The sequence below is a fragment of the Bufo gargarizans genome, chromosome 4 (assembly GCF_014858855.1).
Source record: "Bufo gargarizans isolate SCDJY-AF-19 chromosome 4, ASM1485885v1, whole genome shotgun sequence".
Taxonomy (NCBI): Eukaryota; Metazoa; Chordata; class Amphibia; order Anura; family Bufonidae; genus Bufo; species Bufo gargarizans.
The window spans coordinates 508,403,043-508,424,400 of NC_058083.1; the positions used below are offsets into that span (position 1 = coordinate 508,403,043).

Genomic DNA, 21,358 nt, shown 5'->3' on the forward strand with positions numbered 1-21,358 from the left:
TCATTGACAGCAAGCAAATAAAATGACAGTGTGTAACTATATAAAAAAAAATTATAAAAAAAATAATCACACATCACACACTGGTTAAGGGGCCAATGCTAATGATAGACAATCACTATTTGTTCACCAGGAGGCACTCCTGCCGACCCACTGTTCCGAAGTAGCTCTGGTGCTGGAAGTAGTCACCGGTGGTACACACTCTGAATGCGCCAGGTCAACATGACACATCTCTACCGTCAGAGCCGAGTTTGTCACTTGGCACAAATCACTGGGGCAGATACATTTAAACCACATTGGACAAAAGTTCATATTTATGAAGCCCACGCGCCACATATTTTCGTTATATGTGTCAGTAACAAGAGGGCATCTGAATGCGGCCGAGCGACAGGTGCGCCATTTGTACACTGCGCCGATATTAAAGGGGTATCCCCCCCTCTTATAAACTGGGGGCAGTCGCTTTATGACTGAAACCAACTCCAGTCGCAAGTAGCTTAAAAGCGAAAAAAATATCAACAGGGAAGGTAAAAAAAAACTAAATTTACTGTCCTATTTGCAACGCTTTTCAGACGCGATCCACCGCCTTCATCAGGCATCTGACCTTTGTGGCCCCCAGTTAGAGATGAACGGAGTTAGGAAAAATCCTATTTGGCTGCTTCGACGAATTTCACAAAGTAATTCGATTTGTGACAAATTACTTATCTACGAAGCGCATTCCTTTGTAAGTAGCGGGCGCAATGATAGGAAACAGCGATCACGTCACACACCCCCCACCCACCATTAAACCCTTCAGATGCCATGTTAATCGCTGAAAACGGTGTCTGAGGCTACCATTTAGGCCTTTCAGGGGTTAATCAGGGTACAAAAAAAAAATTATCCATTTGCGCGCGAAGAGGCCATCTTAATTGAAGACACAGCGTGAAATCTCGCACGGTGACGTGATGACTGGCGTGGTGATGTCATATGTCACCCCACACGAGATTTCGCGCTGTTTATGCAATCAAGATGGCCTCTTCGCACGCAAATGGAGGAGGTATGCTTTTTTTTTTTTTTACGGCTATTTCAGGAAAAATAGATCCATTACAATGAAGCGCAAGGAAATTCGGATAGAAGTAAATTCGTTTGGCTTCGATTTGCTCAACACTACCCCCAGCGACCCTAAGAACGAAAGATCTGTCCCCCTGATTGCTTTTCCCTGCACAATGACACGCCACACCTGCTGTGCACAGAAATGCAGCCCAGCGCCATTCAGGTGCACGGCCAAGAGTAAGACCCGCAGCATACATTTTTTGCGCTGTGGATTTAAAATACGCACCGATGCGGATGCGTTCGTGGTAATTGCACGGTGTGTGGATGAAATAAAAAAAATATATAAAAAATCTCATCAACTTTGCTGCTACGGCAAACGCTGCGGATTTTCCGCATGCAACCCCGCAGCGCAGGCACCTGCTGTACGATTTCAGTACAGAAGAAGCCAATGACAAACCCAGCTCTGCTACATCAGACTGCCAAACCTTGTGATATTCCCCAGTGTCCCTTCCTTGTACACACCTGTATATTGTACACTGTATACGGAGCCAGGTCTCCCAGGATAAAGGCATGGGGCGTCCTGAGTTCCGTCCTGTAGACCTTATCATTCACGTAGATGGAATATTCTGTGACAACGCCATTTGGATTTGAAGGGGACGACCAGATGACACGTACAGCTGTACTGTTGATTGCCACAACCTCTGGGGGCAGCATACCCTCAGGCTCTGGAATTAATAGAAGAATCTGAGTACACTCCAGCTGTCTGCGGGAAAGACCTCGTGCAACCAAATGCATATTAGTATGGAAACAATGTATCACAGCGTGGTCTGCCGCCCTACGACGGGGCCCCTCGCTCAATCCCCCTATTATAGCCACATGCCTATAATAATGCTTCATCATCTCAACCCCCGTGTGTGACCGGCGGAATATTATCTATTAAAATCAGATTAACTATGAATTGTAGTATTGGTACCGTCCTGGTGAGAGCCCAATCACAATGAGGCGGCGCAGGAAGCCGTTACATCCAGGTAATGGTGGAACGGAATTGTGGATGACCTAAGGAACATTAGACGCGTCACCCCGTAAACGACTTCCAGCAATGGTGCCGCATTATCGTTAGGTAAATGATCTCAAGTGTTGATGATCACACAGTAGTTAATACGGCCAGCTCATTTAAAAATGACATTTCCAGAGCTTAAACGAGAGAACGGTGTCCGCTGGGAACGTACTTATGGCGATTTTATAAACAAGATGGCGGTAACCTATCGGATTAAGGAGGAAATTAAAATCTTTACTGGAGGTGCTTTTTTTAATGACCTGAAACACGGTCCGAAGAGAGAACGATATTACACCTGATATAACGAGGTTTTATAAAGATTAGACAGATCATCTGCGTATGTTAGGATCGTGGAGAACCTGAGCCAAGAATATTCTGGGAAAGGAGAATGTATCTAATCTGTCTAATATCTATCTATCTATATATCTAATATCTATCTATCTATCTATCTATCTAATATCTATCTAATATTCTATGTAATGTCTATCTAATATCTATCTCATATCTATCTATCTATCTATCTATATATCTATCTAATATCTATATAATATCTATCTAATATCTATGTATCTAATATCTATCTCATATCTATCTATCTAATATCTATGTATCTAATATCTATCTATCTATCTAATTATCTATCTAATATCTAATTATCTCTCTATCTATCTATCTATCTATCTATCTATCTATCTATCTAATTATCTATCTAATATTCTAATATCTATATAATATCTATCTAATATCTATCTAATATCTATCTAATATCTAATATCTATCTAATATCTATCTATCTAATATCTATCTAATATCTATCTATCTATCTAATATCTATCTAATATCTATCTAATATCTATCTATCTAATATCTATCTATCTAATATCTATCTATCTATCTATCTATCTATCTATCTATCTATCTAATATCTATCTAATATCTATCTATCTATATCTATCTATCTAATATCTATCTAATATCTATCTATCTAATATCTATCTATCTAATATCTATCTAATATCTATCTATCTAATATCTATCTATATATCTATATATCTAATATCTATCTATCTTTCTTTCTTTCTCTCTATCTAATGAATATCTATCTATGTATGTATCTATCTAATATCTCTCTCTCTCTATCTATCTAATGAATATCTATCCATCTCTCTATCTGACAGTCTTACGTTCCACGGCATGGCGGTCTACATGGAGGCCAGGTTCAGGCCGGGGTAATAGTCCCTGTTACACACAGATCTCTGAGGACCAGTTTATTGATCTCCTTTCTGAACTCAATGATGCACTTAAACATTTTAACATTTTAGCCCCTTTTTCTCTGCTGGTTTAATAAGACGTCTGTTTACAACCTTGCAAAATCAATCCATTTACTTCTCAGAGTGAATGAAGTGCTAACCTCCATCTAAGGTGCGGACATGTTCCCAGCCACTGCTGATACTGTGGGGTCCATTGGAGACCTCCACGTAGAGCTGATAGTCGGTGTTCGGATGTAATCCACCAATCACTGCTCGGGTCACATCAGCTGGGAATCTCAGTGACTTCTCATATTTGGGTGACTTTACTTCAATGGTGTAATGATCGACATCACCTTGTAAGTCGTGTATGGCTGGAAAGAGATACAACATCAGCATTAGGTACATACAATAATATATTTAACTGTAGAAAGATATGTAGCCATGAGATAGATAGATAATGAGATATTCATAGTACAATTGCAGATGTTCTACTTACAGGGCTTGGTCCAGAAAGCTTCTATAGCAGAGTGGTTAGCAGCCTTCACAGTCAGATCACTTCCCCTTAAAGGGGGACCTGGAAGGGTCGCCGCATCTACTTCTGGACTTGATGTGTATCCGACAGAATTGTACACAATCAGCTTGTATTCATAAAATGTGTACCTGAAAAACCGAAGAAGGAAAATAATGGACGCAGGGGATTTTATGTAAGCTCTGTGGTTGTTTCATACGTAGGCTTGATATAGTTGTTTGATATTTGATGTCTATATGGAGAGCTTAGATTTTTTTTTATCTATTAACCTCAAGGAAAAATGAACTTTACCCCCAAAAAGTAAAAGCAAAAAGGTAAAATAAGGTAATAACATTTTCTGAGATGGATCAGTGGCAACCAATGACTTGCCTTTAAGAAACCTTTTGATATTTTTATATTGAGGGTCGGACACCATGCCAATCAGCTATTTCGGAGTAGGTCCGGGCAGGGCCGTCTTTAACGCGGGGCAAAAGGGGCAGCTGCCCCGGGCCCAGTTGCTCCTGGGGGGCCCAAGGCAGCTGCCTCTTATTCCCCGCTGGCCACTGCGCGATCGGCGGGGGGGATTCCCGCAGCCCCGCAACTGCTTTTATTTAAAGCGCGGCGGTGGGCCTTCCCTATACGTTAAGTGCGGCTGCGCTGCGCTCAATGTCAGCAAACCTACTTGACTACCTCTAACTACTTCTTACGCTCAGTACTTGCGGGCTTGCCCAGGCGTGAGTTCGTTGCGCAATCCCCGGAGACCTGTGAACTCCAGCGGCGGGTCTCGCGGGAGCACGCGCCGACGGGATTGCACAATGAACTCACGCCTGGGCAGCCCGCAAGTATGGAGCGTAAGAAGTAGTTAGCGGTAGTTAAGTAGTTTTTTTATTTGTCAATGTATGCACACACCGGCTTCACCTCGAGGGGGAAGGGGGCGATGATTTGGGGATCTGTGGTGCGGCCGGCAGTAACTCTGAATTCAGAAAGAAAGAAAGGATAATGCACACACCGTCTTCATACCTGGGGAGGAGGTGTGGTTGGGGGTGGTGTTGGATGATCTGTGGTGCGGCTGGCACTAATGTCTGAATTAAGAAAGTCAAATTTTCTAAAGAGCACAACGGGGTGGCACTGCCCAAAACTTTCTCCCAAGACACAAAAAACCTCCGATGCCGGGTTTTCCTCACTGCAGATGGTGCTCTGCCTCCAAATCACAACAACTTATGTCACGAAGGAGAAAACAAATGTGGGCGGCACTCGCCAAAAATGTAGATTCTTTATTCGGACATCATTATTGCAGACATCAAACATTATTGTTGCAGACATGAAGCGGACTTGGCATATTGCAGGCAACAAGGATCGTGGCGACGGCCGTTTCACGCCTCAGCGCAATGCATGCTACGGTGTGGGAAGGTGGAATCCAGGGGGCCCAAGTAAATTCTTGCCTAGGGTCCTATCAATACTAAAGACGGCCCTGGGTCTGGAACAATGAAATAGCTCCTAGAACTGCACAAAGCTCCATCTATTGTGTAAGGGGCATTTTAAAAAGAAGAATTAATGAAAATGTCGCACTAAGGCACTGAAACAACACCAGGTGCTCCTGCAAATTGAGACCACTCACTCAATACAAGAAAGCACAAGAACATGTAAATGAGCAGGGCACTCAAGGAAAACCGTGACCATGTATTTGATTACAATGATAAGTATTTATTATTAAATAAAAATGGATAAACAAGGTAAAGTTGATAAATCAACAGAATATATAACATGCAATAACCTTCACATCAAAATAATCAATTGCAGATCTAATAATTCAATTTGACCAACTTCCAAATGATCGATATCTGATCGAATATACTCCAGTCCAATATTGGTATCCAAGACACACTGTCAATAATTCTGATCGTTAATAACGAATCCAAGAAAGTCCTGCAATGTTCCAATTTAACACAGTGGCGTCTCACCACAACAGCGTGGGTAGCGGCGTCCCGCTACTGAATAGCTAGCAAGTGAAAATGATTCGTTACCTTTGTAGCGACCTGATGTTCGTCCGAAATTATCACATGAGCCTTCAGATGTACTCACTCCCAGAATATGCCTTTTGATGTTTGTAGCACTATTCAGTCAGGATATTGAAGACGGCTCACTGTTCGGTTGCGGTCGATTTGTTGATATGGTAAACGTCTCAATACAGCAATGGGGTGTAGGCATATTCTGGGAGTGAGTACATCTGAAGGCTCATGTGATAATTTCGGACGAACATCAGGTCGCTACAAAGGTAACGGATCATTTTCACTTGCTAGCTATTCAGTAGCGGGACGCCGCTACCCACGCTGTTGTGGTGAGACGCCACTGTGTTAAATTGGAACATTGCAGGACTTTCTTGGATTCGTTATTAACGATCAGAATTATTGACAGTGTGTCTTGGATACCAATATTGGACTGGAGTATATTCGATCAGATATCGATCATTTGGAAGTTGGTCAAATTGAATTATTAGATCTGCAATTGATTATTTTGATGTGAAGGTTATTGCATGGTATATATTCTGTTGATTTATCAACTTTACCTTGTTTATCCATTTTTATTTAATAATAAATACTTATCATTGTAATCAAATACATGGTCACGGTTTTCCTTGAGTGCCCTGCTCATTTACATGTTCTTGCATTTTAAAAAGAGCAGCACTGCACTAACCAGATGTGTCCACCACACAATGGATGGAGTGGTGTAGTTCTGAAGCCGGAGCTGCTTCCAAACTTCTGATCGGCAGTGGTGAGAGTGTAGTGTCCCACTAGGTATGGGTGGACACTACACAAGGGTCAATTGGTGTGCACGTTACTCCTACTCACAAGGAACAGAAATGTCATATTTAATTCTGCATTTAATGTGTGTTTTAATGTGTTGTTATATGCAATGTACCCCTGTCTAATGCAGCAGCAGGCCTAGTTGGGTGTAGTTAGACATCCCAGACACTAGAGGGAGATAGGGAGCCCCTAGTATAAATGTCCAGGCCCGGACAGGGAGTGTTAGTGCAGAGTCAGGAGTCTGAGAGGACAGAGGTTAAGAAGCCTGCTCCTGACATGCAGCTGGATAGCCCTGGCTGCTAGTGATGTCCAGGAGGCTGTTGAGAAGTTCCAGCCTGCCTGAGAACAAGAGAGCCTAAGTTAGCTCTGAAGAGATACCCCAGTTGCAGGATTCAACCTCCTGGGAGAAACCGACAGTTATCCACCTGATAAGAGGAGGCGTCCCAGGGTAAGCCAAGTGACCCTGATAGGCAGAGGAACTTAGGAACCATAGCAAGCAGTATATTACCTGAGGAAGAAAGTAACCAAGGATATAAGCCACCCTTTTAGGCATCCGGGCCTTGGGAGATATAAAGCCAGAGCAGGAGTTCTATAAAGGACAGTGTACAGTGATTCTAGTGATTCTGGGAAAAGTACAACCTGCTGCTGAGTGCTTGTGGAATTTACCCTCAGTGTAACTTGCATGACTATTGCCTGCCATATTTGTGAATAAGCCCCTTTCGTGGAACTGTAATAGAGAGACTGTACTACACCTGCTGTACAAAGTTGGATTGTCCAGTAAAGTTTACGTTTTGGTTCACTATATACTTGTGTACCTTCATCTTTCCAACCACCAATCGGCGTGCCACCGTCCAAAGGCACTGGCGTCACGAATACCACAGGGACCTTGCCCCAGGCACACAAAATACCTGTAACATCCAGGGCACCTCAACTACCATCAGGCCTGGTCCCTATCTACAGAGCGTGCCCCAGAGGAACTGTGTCTACCTCTCCTTCACTGCCACGCGCCTGCCCAGGGTTCTTCAAATATAGTGAGTACCCTCGATTGCCCATAACTGTGACCTCACTTCGTCATACCCTGCAGGTCTGGCGTGTTGCAAGAGGTGGCTGTAGACCGCAGTCTTTCTACTGCAGTGACATACGTGAGGGACTGCCTGCGGTTTAATACATGATCATTGCAGCACCAGAAACATTGTATAATGTTCATGGCCTTTTCCACAATTTTTGGACCCTAGAAAACCCCTCTTAGGTATTAGGCTGGGTTCACACAGTCGTAGAGAACCTTTGCTTGCCCGATATCCAAATTGTTAGATTGGACAATATCCAAGGGTCTCAAAAATTTTTGATGGTCCCTTTATTGTATATTATGGGACGAGGAAACAGCCTAGCATTTGTGACTTTACGTGTTTAGACATTCACTTCTCCACCTCATCTAATACTAACCAGAGTGCAAAATAGGGGTTAAAGGATTGCCACTGTCACAACATGGGCACTGTGGTCCGTTATCCTGTCTCTGTTCCCAGGCTGCAAGCCACTAATCTTTTCTTTGACATGGAAACTACATGTACACAGACATGCTCATCTGTGTCTAAAGATACCTGCCCGATGGTCACCTTTAGCAATCCCATTCAGTTCCTCTGAGATTTTCTTTCTCAGAAAAAAAATATTTTCCATGCAAAGACCTGAAACCATTCTTAGTTTCGGATCTCACTGTACAGGCTTTCAGGTCCTATATATGTATGTGCTTTATGGTTGTCTCATGTTTCCTTTTCAATCCAAAAAATGCATTGAAGTTGACATCATATATAATTTCCCATAAGTGAATTGAGATTCTTCATTCTACCTTTTAGGTCCTATAAGTGCTTCATGGTTGACTTCATGCTTCCTTTTAGGTCATATAAGCTCTTCATGGTTGACTTCATCCTACTTCTTAGATCCTATCCCAAGTGTTTTATGGTTGACCTCACCTTTCCATCTAATTCCTTTAGGATGGACCTCAAGATTTACTTCCTTTAGTGATTCATTCTTGGTGTTGAGGTATACTTTGGATATCCCTTGTGTTTTAAAAGGCATTTATCCCTGATTCCATGCCTACATTTAGTTCCTCCAAGTGTCTTTAAAGAGGACCATTCACTACAGCATAAACTAAAAACTAACTAGATCAGTGGGCAGAGCGGCGCCCAGGGGTCCCCCTGCACTTACTAGTATGCCTGGGCGCCGCTCCGTTTGCCCGGTATAGGCTCCGGTGTCTGCGCTCCCTCTGACTGATTTTTTGTAGGAGGCGTGTCCCTTGCTGCAGGACTGGCCAATCGCAGCACACAGCTCATAGCCTGGCTATAAGCTGTGCGCTGCGATTGGCCAGCACTGCAGCAAGGGACACGCCTCCTACAAGAAATCAGTCAGAGGGAGCGCAGACACCAGAGCCTATATCGGGCAAACGGAGCGGCGCCCAGGCATACTAGTAAGTGCAGGGGGACCCCTGGGCGCCGCTCTGCCCACTGATCTAGTTAGTTTTTAGTTTATGCTGTAGTGAAAGGTCCTCTTTATGTTCATATACAGTTCTCTGTATGCATCATTCTTAAGAGGAATATAGCTACTTCTTGTGGGGACCACCAAGTTGGCAAAGAAAGTCTTATCAACCAGGCAATGCTCCCTGGGAAAAGGATAATGAAAATAATTCTTATCCGGTCTAGTGCCACCTATTGCATGGCTACACTATAAAATACTGTTTGGCCCTTTAAACAAGTCTTGGAACATGAGCCAAAACCAGAGTATTTTCCATAGGACAGCCATCTTCAGATAGTTGTTTCAGGGTTTTTGCCCCTCATCAGCTTCAGATGTCCTAGCTAGCCCGTGATGTGTTGTACCCTTATTACTAATACCAATCACCTCCATTATCTAGCTAGTTACTCGCAGGATTAATGCTGGCTTTGTCTCCAACTCACTCCTTCATTTCCCGCCTGCTACTGACTGCTTTTTATAATATGTTATGTGCTCTCACTACATACATGAAGAGGTATTTCAGGATTATGGCTCTTTTTAATTAGCCCCCCTTAGCATGTGGTAACTAATAAAAGAAAACTGGCACATCACAGCTGGGTCACCTATTGACTTATTGCTGCAATCATTGGCTGAAGTGGTTCACATTACCCCATCCATACCCTAGGCAGAAGTAAATAAACCAGGGACCAAAAGATCACAGGAGCAGGGCATTGGGGGCAGGTGAGTATGATTCTAGCTAATGCCAAACAATTTGCAGCCTAAGGGCTCATGCACACGAACGTATTTTCTTTCTGTGTCCGTTCCTTTTTTTTGCGGACCGTATGCAGAACCATTCATTTCAATGGGTCTGCAAAAAAGGTGCTCAGTGTGCATTCCATATGTCCATATTTCCGTTCCACAAAAAAATAGAACTTGTCCTATTATTGTCCATATTACAGACAAGGATAGTACTGTTCTATTAGGGACCAGCTGTTCCATTCCGTGAAATACGGAATGCACAAGGACGTCATCCGTATTTTTTGCAGATCTGTTTTTGCGGACGGCAAAATACATACGGTCATGTGCATGAGCCCTAAGGGTGTTTGCACACAGTGCAGATTATACATGTTTTTTTCTGCATAGATTTTGTGCAGAAAAACTGCAGTGTAAGGGCTCGTGCAAACGGCCGTAGCCATTTTTGTGGACCGCAAATCCTGGATCTGCAAAAACACTGATATTGGCCCCATTGAAGGGAATGGGTCTGTATCTGATCTGCAAAAAAATAGTTTCTTTTGTTTTATATTCATATAGGTCTGCAACTTTCTGTTTTTATAGTCGGACCGCAGTTCTGATTACATTTTTTGAATTGCATAGAGGGTTTTCTATGTTTACATTGTAAAGAGTGTCATTAGGGGCAGAGTTCCCCCTTCTTCTCTGGGGTGCTACTGTCACTCCGGATACTGGATGACTCCGGGGTAAGTTCTGCTGCTAAATGACTTTGGTCATCTGTTAATTGCACCTGTGTTTTGCTAGCAGTGCACGCACGTTTTTGAGACATGGTCTATTCTTAAAATTTGGTGCACTTTAGGCTTCGTTCACATCACCGTTCAGCCTTTCCGTTCTCCTGCTCTGTTTAGGAGCAGGAGAACAGAAAGGACGGAGAAGACACATAACTGAGCCAAACTGAGCCTTAGGACCCCATAGACTATAATGGGGTCCGTTATGTTTCCGCTCAGAAGATGATTTTGGAGCGGAGACAAAAGTTGTGCATGCAGGACTTTTGTCTCCACTTCAAAATAGTCTATGGGGTCCTAAGGCTCCGTTTGGCTCAGTTATGTGCCTTCTCCGTCCTTTCCGTTCTCCTACTCGTAAACGGAGCAGGAGAATGGAAAGGCTGAACGGTGTTCTATTATGTCTTTTCTTCATTTTTTTGTTCTTGATCACGTGCTCTTTTCCTATTCAATTTCTTCTTCACTTGGTGTTTTTTCGGTCTTTTTCTACTCCATTCTTGGAACCGATCACTCACTTTTCTTTTCTTCTTACATGGTATGTATTTTGTCCCTAATTGACTGGCCTTTGCATGTGCCCTCATTTAGACCGTGTTCTATTTTCTGTTCATTTTCACAGATTTGTGTTGTGTGGCACTTCTTTTTGTCTTTTTTTCTATTTTGGTTGCTCGTTCCACTCTTCACTTTTTTTCACTTTACCTATGGGGTATTTTATTCACCCCTTTCTTCACATAGTATGCATTGTTGCTCACTTGTATTGGTGCGTATATTGGGTTGATATTTCATTCATCACATGCACCATCACCTAACTTGTAATGTAATTTTTACTCACTTCTTACGGTTTTGTGGCCCAGCTGATGTGGGTTTTTCACTGCTGTTTCCCCTTTTTTCATCCAATTGGGTCACATGTCCAATTAACGTATCTCACACCAGCATAAGATGTATATGCTATTATGAGTATACTCATCCTATTTGTTTGCTTTTATATTATGTTTCAATCATGCACTTTAGATTTTTAATCATGGACCTTTAATTATATTTTTCTCCTTCTCCTATTTTTTTAATCATGTGACTTATCTTTGCTCCAATTTATTTATTTATTTGTTCTATCACGGCACGTTTATGGGTAATTACTATTATTTCTGTCTTACCCTTTCATATCACTTACCATCATTGATTTCCTTGTTTATACTATTTTTACAATTATGCCATCCTTAATGTGTACATTATTATGATATTTTCTATGAGTTTTATCAATTATAGAGATAGTATTATTATTTTTCATAATTATGTATTTCCAATGTGTCTTATCAAATTATTTATAAGGTGTGATTATGAGCTCATGAGATTTGGCCGTTATGATGCATATAGGTGTCCAGCCGGCCCCCTGCAAGCCTTATCACGCTCCCCCTCACAGTTAGTTCAGTTGCCCTCACCTAACGGGGCTGCCGCGGCGCGCTTGATCTACTGCGCGTGCGCCGCTGTGCGAAGTCACGTCCTGCGCTCCGTGATAATGCGGATGAGGGGGACGGGCACGCACATGCTGGCGCTTTAGCAGAGATTAATGCGCCATATAACGAGCGGCGCCCATTATTAGTCTATCTACAGGTGAGAGGGGGTTGTGCACCGGTGGGTTGGGGCTAGATTATCAACCTTTCACCTATCCCATGCGTTGATCTATCATGCCTAGAGGTTTGGGCCAATCCATGAACATCATTGCCATCTGTTTTGTTGAATGTGTCTCCCATATATACCCAGTGTCGACATCATTGTAACGACTTCCCTTGAGAAAGCAGCACGCGAAACGCGCGCCGGGGAGTGGACTGGTGGTGCCTGGTTTGAGGTCTGGATTGTGGTCAGTATAATTGTAAGACTATCTTCATAGATTTTTCTCTGTGCAGACATTTTAGTCTGCTGATGACTTGTACTAGCTTTTTCTAGTTTTCAGTCTTGTTCTATATTTCACTATTATATGCGTGTTGTGTGCCGCACTGTGTCGCCAGTGGTACACACTGTGTCTGTGCATATACCATCTTTTCTTTCTTTATATAGATTAAATTAGTGATTTTATCACTGTTGATGAACTAAGTCTTCTTTGCTGATCGCATCTTGCACTTTATTCCCTGACCCGCTAATCATGCACCACCAGCCCTAGAGCTTTTTTAATTGTGTTTTTAACCTTGTGTTGTGTCAATCGTGAGTATTTATATAATTCTAATAAAATTGTGTATGGTTCATTATATTGTGTACTGGTACATTATTTTGTATCGTTTAGTGGGTATCCATGAATTTTTTATTTTGTTAACTATGTTAGTATATATGGATCTGTTATATCTACATGGGAATTCGTTTTGGTGTTTCAGATGCAGAAAAAAACACGGTCGTGTGCATGAGCCCTGATACAGAACCAGCAAAGTTCATGCAGACTTTGCTTTTTGCTTAGGTGCAGAAATTGACCCGCCATATGGATTTAGAAATCTGCAGCATGTCAATTGTTGTTGTGTTTATTAAATCTAAAAAAAATCTAAAACTACCCAAAAACACAAATCTGTACCATGTGCAGCCAGGTACCCTAAGAATCACGTATTAGTCTACTGACGTAACTGACGTGCATTTGTTGGATATGCCATCCATATCTAAAAGATGGGAATCCCATCTCTGCAACCCCTACTAACTGATAGACAGGGGACAACCTCAATGTTTTTCCTATAGACGTGTAACATGCCATTATCACTAAAATTCGGACCATAGAATTCTTGAAATCATTACATGACCTTTCCCTCTGCCCAATACTCATAGTAAAATTTTGGGATGCTGCCCTAGTCTCACACCTGTAATGTTTCCCTTTGGATGTGGCAATTAGCTCTTCTCCAGAATTAAGAAAACTATCTTTCTAGTGCCATCAACAGCCAGCTACCTTGTAAGCCTGACTTCCTAAAGGGGTTATCTGAAGATGAAAAGTAAGAGTTAAATGTCACACTGCAGGAGATCAGGAATGGGGTCCCCGAGTCCTCCCACTGAATGGATTGGTAGTCCACCACTCATTCACTTCTATGGGACTGACGAAGTGCCTTCTACATCAGTCCCTAGAAGCAAATGGAGTGGTGGACTGACATGCACACTACCGCTCCATTCTTAGGTTCATGGGGGTTTCCAGTGGTTGGATCGCCCATGGTCCTATATTTATCACCTACTCACAGGATGACCCTTCCCACACTGTACCTCAATGTCAAAGTTGTTCAAGAGCTGCATGGAGTGTGCTGACAAGCTGAGCCTGCTCCATATGGGTGCTGGCTGAGTAATACAGCTGAGGCCTAACCATGGTGACCAGGATTGGAGACGATTCTGATCCCAGTCATTTAACCTCTTAGATGCCATGATCAATAGCAACCACAGCAATGAAAGGTTTGACAGAGGGAGGGGTTCCAACCAGAACCTCCACGGCAAAACTCCAGTGTTTTGATTGGTTACAATGGTAATCTGAGGCCTTGCTGAAGCTCCCAGGCCTGCTATAGGAAACTGCCCGTTGATCCCTGCCAGGAGAAGGGAGAACAGGCAGCCAGTAAAAAATTCATAGTGCAAATCAGACAGCTCACGATCCTCCAATTATGCTGCACGGGAAAGGGCAACCCCCATCAAATAATTAGAAGAATAATCCCAGCAGACGTGTTGATTTTTCAATCCATGATATTCTTTTTATTCTATATAGTAAAGTAAGTTTGCAGGACTCGTTTCGGCCCGTCCAGCCTTCCACAGCAGTTGAGGAAGGCTGGCCGGGCCGAAACGCTTCCTGTAAACTTACCTTACTATTTGGAATAAAAAGAATATCATGGATTGAAAAATCAACACGTCTGATGGGATGATTATTCTTCTAAGTAAAAAATTCATAGACTGCAAAAGTATAGCATAGTGAACAAACAATTGAAAATTTAAGTTCCTTAAGAGGACTAAAAATGAAAGCAAATAAAAAAAAATATATAAAAAATTATAAAAAATACTAAAATTCAAAAATTTACAAAAACTGTTTCACCGAAGGGGAGACATTAAAGGAGTATTCTGGTTATCCACTGGATAGGGGAAAACTATTAGATTGGTGGGGGACCTACCTCAGGGCCCCCCAACAATCACAAGAATGGGGAACCGTATCCATTGGACCCCCTAAAATGGAGTGGCAGGTTGGGCATGCAAACTGCTGCTCCATTCATCTCTATGGGAGTTCTGGAAATTGGCGAGCATGGTACACGGCTGTCTCTGGGGCTCCGAAGGCTCTGGGGTCCCTGCTCTCATGATTGGTGGGGTTCCCAGCAGTAGGACCCCTCACTGATCTAATCGTTTTCCTCTCTCCATGCACTATGACACGCACTGGTCACAATGACCCACAAAGCCTAATGTATAAAAGAATCCAAAAAGCAATGAAAAACAATAAATTCAAAAAAATTGCAAAGATCTTTATTGAATAAATACCAGTAAATTACCTACTAATGTATAACAGACTATACAGCAATTGATGTGGAATGTTTGTATTGACATTTTTGGAAAAAAAATAAAAAATTGTCTTTAAACTTTAAAATTTAATTTCACATGTTCTATTTCACAAAATTTCTCTTTCTACAGAGAGCGGCTATAAAACTGGGTCCCACACAGACAACATACTCTATGAAAATGCCAGCACTTGTTTTTTTTTACTGTTTTGTAATCTCACCTGCTAAGACCCTTATCTTCACAGAACCACTGAGTTCCTGAGTAAATATTCTGCCACAGATTTAAATCTTCAGGGGGATTTGATGTAAGTGGTTGCAGGATTGTGCGTCTCAGGAGTTCATATCTAACACAAAAGACAAGCAGAGCGTCTGGATTATCTTGACTAATATTATTAAACAAAAAACAGGCGGTTTTCAAACATTATTTTGTTTTTACAGCTGTACAATGGCGCAGATAAACAGGTTGGGGTTTCCAAACTTATTTAGCTACAAATAAAAATAAATAAATTAAAAAAAATAACATTTTCATTCATTTATTTAGTTAAGAAATCCATTAACACAGAAAATCTACTGGAGGTGTTTATCACGGAAATTACATCTACCGGTGATATCGCACCTCAGCTTATATCTCATACACTTCCACTGTATCCGAGGCAGTGACTGTTTTCATCTATGATGGCAATTTGCTCGTTAGGGTTAAATGATACTTTATATATTATTGCATTCGGCATTTTTATGCGTCCATTGTATAGGCTGACTGTAAGATGGCGGAGATATTTTTATCCTACGTATGCAATCATTCATTATTTGAGTTCCTACACGATCTCTGTTAGAAAGTTCTCATTAATGACAATTTGCATTAATCTGAATGTAGTATGGCTTTGGAGCGATGTGCTGCAGAGGCATGGTCTAATGTTCTGCACACCAAGGAGAACTGTTATTTTAAGTATATTTAGGTATAGAAAAGCTGTAAAATAGATAGATAGATAGATAGATAGAATAATAGGTACGTAGACAAATAGGTGGGTAGATAGATAGATAATAGGTAGGTAGATAGATAGATAGATAGATAGATAAAAGGTAGGTACATAGAAAAATAGGTGGTTAGATAGATAATAGGTGGGTAGGTTGATGGGTAGATAGATAACTAATAGGTGGGTTGATTAGATAGGTAGATATATTGATAGATAATAAGTAGGTAGATAGATAATAGGTGGGTAGGTTGATAGATAGATAGATAGATATTGGGTCAGTTCATTATGGTTAACAAGATCTCTGCTTGCTGTCATTAAGTATTTTCATCTTGATAACTCACATGGTTAAGGCCTCTTTCACACTTGCGTTGTCTGGATCCGGCGTGTACTCCACTTGCCGGAATTACACGCCGGATCCGGAAAAACGCAAGTGTACTGAAAGCATTTGAAGACGGATTTGTCTTCAAAATGCGTTCAGTGTTACTATGGCAGCCAGGACGCTATTAACGTCCTGGTTGCCATAGTAGGAGCGGGGAGCGGTATACTTACAGTCTGTGCGGCTCCCGGGGCGCTCCAGAATGACGTCAGAGCGCCCCATGCGCATGGATGACGTACCATGCGATCACGTGATCCATGCGCTTGGGGCGCCCTGACGTCACTCTGGAGCGCCCCGGGAGCCGCACGGACGGTAAGTATGCTGCTCCCCCGCTCCCCACTATACTTTACCATGGCAAATAGGACTTTAGCGTCCCGGCAGCCATGGTAACCATTCAGAAAAAGCTAAACGTCGGATCCGGCAATGCGCCGAAACGACGTTTAGCTTAAGGCCGGATCCGGATCAATGCCTTTCAATGGGCATTAATTCCGGATCCGGCCTTGCGGCAAGTCTTCAGGATTTTTGGCCGGAGCAAAAAGCGCAGCATGCTGCGGTATTTTCTCCGGCCAAAAAACGTTCCGTTCCGGAACTGAAGACATCCTGATGCATCCTGAACGGATTTCACTCCATTCAGAATGCATTAGGATAAAACTGATCAGGATTCTTACGGCATAGAGCCCCGACGACGGAACTCTATGCCGGAAGAAAAGAACGCAAGTGTGAAAGATCCCTAAAGGGGTTTTCCAAGACTTTTCTACTGATCAGTGGGGGTCTGACACCCGGGACCCCGATCGATCAGCTGTTTAAGGCGGCACCGGCACTCGCAATAGTGCTGCGGCCTTCTCTCAGCCTTTCCTAGGCCACTGACGGCATGTTCATGGGTCACATGGCCTAGGCGCAGCTCCGTCCCATTAAAGGGAATGGGACTGAGCTGCAATGCCAAGCACAGCCACTATGCAATGTGCGGCGCTGTGCTTGCTGAGCAGAGAGAAGGCAGCGGCACTACTGCCAGTGCCAGTCCCATTCAAACAGCTGATCGGCGGGGGTCCTGATATCTTGGAAAATCTTTCTACTGTCCATTAAAAAAACCTGTGTAAATGCGCCAAACTATCCGCCCTGCTGCGTTGACAAACACAGCTCTGCTAAATCTGCTGTATATCACTTAGTTGACCTGTGGCAGTGTGGTGACGGTGTGTGCGCTGTGAGCTGAATCCAGTCACACATAACAAATAATAAGTAGATAATGAGTAGGAGAACCCTTCTATTACTTCAGCCAAAACCTCTTTTAATCATGACGCTTTACATTAGAAAGTCAATCTCCGTCTATTAACACTGTTTCATTTTACGGTCCAAATGTTCTGCGTGATCACATAATGTATCTGTACAGGGGTTAGAGCTCTGCAAATCCGCTGCTTCTATTTCAACTGCATAGAGCTAATGGAAACAAATTCTGGCTGGCTGTAGCTGCCACTAGGTGGAGCTAAAGAGCTTACTGAAAGTCAAAGACCTCTGTTTATGCCAGGGATGCCCAACCTGCAGCCCTCCAGCTGTTGTAAAACTACAACTCCCACAATGCCCTGCTGTAGACTGCAACGCATGCAGGGAGTTTTGCAACAGCTGGAGGGCCTCAGGTTGGGCATCCCTGGTTTATGCAGTAAGTTCCCCTTAGTGGTGATTGCCGGCAGATAAACAGAGCGTATAAGACTATTACATTGAATAGCACTGAATTTTGGACTTAGTTGAGCATTTATTTAAATGGGATATTCCCATCTCATTTTTGGGATATTTACAGGATATTTCACACAGCAGTATTGATGCATATTTTGGCACATATTCTGCCCCTAAATCCAAGGGGGATCCAGAGCAAGTCCACGCCCCAATGTTTGCAAATGGGAATCCAGCGGAATGTCCACCGCACACATTCTTTTGCAGATTTTTCAGCTGATTTTGCAGCGGCTTTTTACTTTATGCATTCACAATTCAAACTATATTTTTACCCCACCTGGATGCTGGCGGTCACCTTATCAGGTGGGATGGGGTCATAGGACCCTTATAGTTGACATAATTGGTGACACACGCACCTATCCTGGGGATTTGCCATATGTATCTGCTATGGAAATACCTCTGTAAATCTGGTTAATAAAGTACATTATCGTAATAAAGCTGATTTCACCAATGAAATTGGTTTTCATGGACTTTACTTTCCTTAGGATACGTTATCAATATCAGATAAGTGAGGGTCCGACTCCCGAAACCTCTGACAGTCAACAGAACAGACAGCGCTGGACATTGACTAGTGGCCATGAATGGTACTGCAGATCTCTCCCATTGCTGCACCATTCATGACAACTAGCCAATGCACTGTGCAGTCAGACCCCTATCGGTCTAACATTAAAGTCTCAGAAAACCCCTTTAATATTTGACACATTACCTTATATCTGGTCCATTGGGCCGGGAAGGAGGTTGCCATGAAATTGCAATAAACGTATCGCTAACCGGTATCACCGACAATGGCCGGATGCCTTCAGGAGGTGCTGACTGTGTGGTCACGTAAGTAGGCAAGCTCTCAGTGCACCCTCCATGATGTGTCCCCCCACCGGAACAAGCCACTATGGTAGCCGAATAGTCCGTGTATGGGATTAGACTTGTCATTATATAGCTCAGAACAGAGGGGTTAGTAAGAAGGATCCGAGGTTCTGGCATGCGGATCTCATAGCTTAATATATCTCCGTTTGGTCTGAGCGGAGGAGTCCAAGTGACCTGAAATAAGAATTATGGAGTCAAGGCAAGTGAAACAATGAGAAAAAACACAAGACATCGTCGATTTTTGCTGAGTTACTACTTAAAGGGGTTATTCCATGATTGATGAATAAAAATCAGGCATCATATATTATATGCTAATACCTTCCTAACAAAGCTAGAAGCAGACTTGTACCTCAGAGATCTCCTTATTTAATGATCCAATTGTTCTGCTGGATTTATTTCAGGCTAACAGCTCAGGGGGGGGGGTGTCCTTTTTTAGGGAGTGTGTCCTTTCTGCTACCGCGCTCTCCCTGTAACTGTCACAGCTGCTAACAGAACATATGACTGGTGACAATTGAAGATTTAAACTGATTGGATGTGACCACCTCAATGAGGTGGACGAGAAAGAAGAAGAAGAACAAACAGCAGGTGGTGCTGTATGGATACATTTTATTGAATAACTCAGTCTCTATACTAAATGTTTAATTTCTTGCAATTACAAAAGTATTCAGATCCAGGTGCTGGTTTGACAAAGGTAGACAATTTTTTTTGTGGCACAGCAAACCCCTTTAGCAATTTCATGAAAATTGTACCAACTTAAAGGACTGTTATGGTTTCAGTACATATGAGTTATTCTTGCTATAACAGGAAGTTACACAATTTAGCAAGATCATGTACTTTCTGTATCAATTTGTATATATATATATAAAAATTATTATTATTTTTTACATCTGAAATGATAGATATACAACTAGACAGACATGAAACAGATACTGTAGACACTGTCAATACAGATATGAGATAGATAGATATATAGATAGGTACTTGCAAATAGTTTGTTGTTTAATGTTTGTCATGTTATTTAATGTCATCTTATGCTCTGCCCGGTATGGTCATGGATGGAAGTGACAGAGTTAACCAACTCTGACACAGACCGGAAGCTTGTGGATCTTGGATCTGCTCTTTGATAAGTCTAGAGAGTTCTAGCAAGTGGATGAACAATGAAGAAGCAACTTCATGTACTCCATTCCTTCCAGGACTGAACTAAAGCTACAGAGACTCACCGACCTACAGAAATTCTCTCTAATAAAGAGAGAAAGAGACAAGAAGGTTCAGAAATCTGCACAGCTTTGCAATGGATCCCGTAAGGTATCCTGCTACCTAAGTTATTTAGACTTTACTGCAGTGAAGGGAATACACGCCTGGGCATGACTTGGAAAGTCTTATCTTAAAAAAGCTGTACTCAGTTGTGAATTACAGGTACAATTGGAAAAGTGAGATTGCCAGCCATAGATTCTGCAGATAGACAGAGAGGAGAGAGTACAGTAAGTTCTATCTTTGAGCAAATTCATAGAAAACCATCTGTGGAGATTCGTATTGTATGTTGTGGGAACTGTGTTTTTGCTATCATTGGAAGTACAGTACTTCAACTCCCATTCTGCACATGAGTAATGAGAGACATTTTATTCTGCTACATCTGGCCTGGTTACTGATTCCTGCACCATCCTCAGCCATTACACACCCTACATGCCCTGCCCTCATTTTACTGCATGGCCTTAGGGAGCAATAATGTGAGAAAAGCCACTGTGATTGGCTGTGACAGCAAGAGCCACTATCACTCCCATCCTTTTCTCCTGTGCTTGCTACAGAGAGATGATTGATAGATACTGTAGATACAGGTAGACTAGGGTTGAGCGAGGCAAGCTTCGGATCATAGATCTGAAGTTGCTTCGGTCAAAACTTTGTTTGAATGCTGTACGGCGATCAGTTTCCGTACAGCATTCAAATGTATGAGTTCCAGCGAGGTGAAATTCGTTATTTCAGAAGTCTTGCAAGACTTTCATGAATAACTACAGACTGGGAAATGGAAACTTACAAAACATTTTAAAACTTGATTCTGAAGTCGGCTTCTGTGCCGAGGTACCTGCCGGTACTGAAGCTGACATTGGAATCAAGTTTTTAAATAGTTTTCAAGTTTAAAAATCGATGGCTGAACTTATTCTACTTTGGAGAAAAGTAATTTCACCTCGCCAGAGCCCATACATTTGAATGCTGTACAAAGAGGGATTGCCATACAGAATTCAAATGATGTTTTGACCGAAGTGACTTTGGATCTATGAATCGAAGCTCGCTTTGCTCAACCCCAAGATA

General features: G+C 42.4%; 1 protein-coding gene across 1 annotated transcript in view; it reads right to left on the reverse strand.

Annotated features, from left to right (window-relative positions):
- The window catches only part of USH2A (usherin), a 426,892-nt gene that overhangs the window by 289,798 nt on the left and 115,736 nt on the right, over positions 1-21,358 (reverse strand). Inside the window, exons 8-12 of the mRNA XM_044291289.1 lie at positions 18,897-19,225; positions 15,337-15,459; positions 3,830-3,993; positions 3,495-3,704; positions 1,549-1,751 (exon numbers count right to left, since the gene is read on the reverse strand). Of these exons, the coding sequence (XP_044147224.1) occupies positions 1,549-1,751; positions 3,495-3,704; positions 3,830-3,993; positions 15,337-15,459; positions 18,897-19,225 (1,029 nt within the window). The remainder of the gene's footprint in view (positions 1-1,548; positions 1,752-3,494; positions 3,705-3,829; positions 3,994-15,336; positions 15,460-18,896; positions 19,226-21,358) is intronic.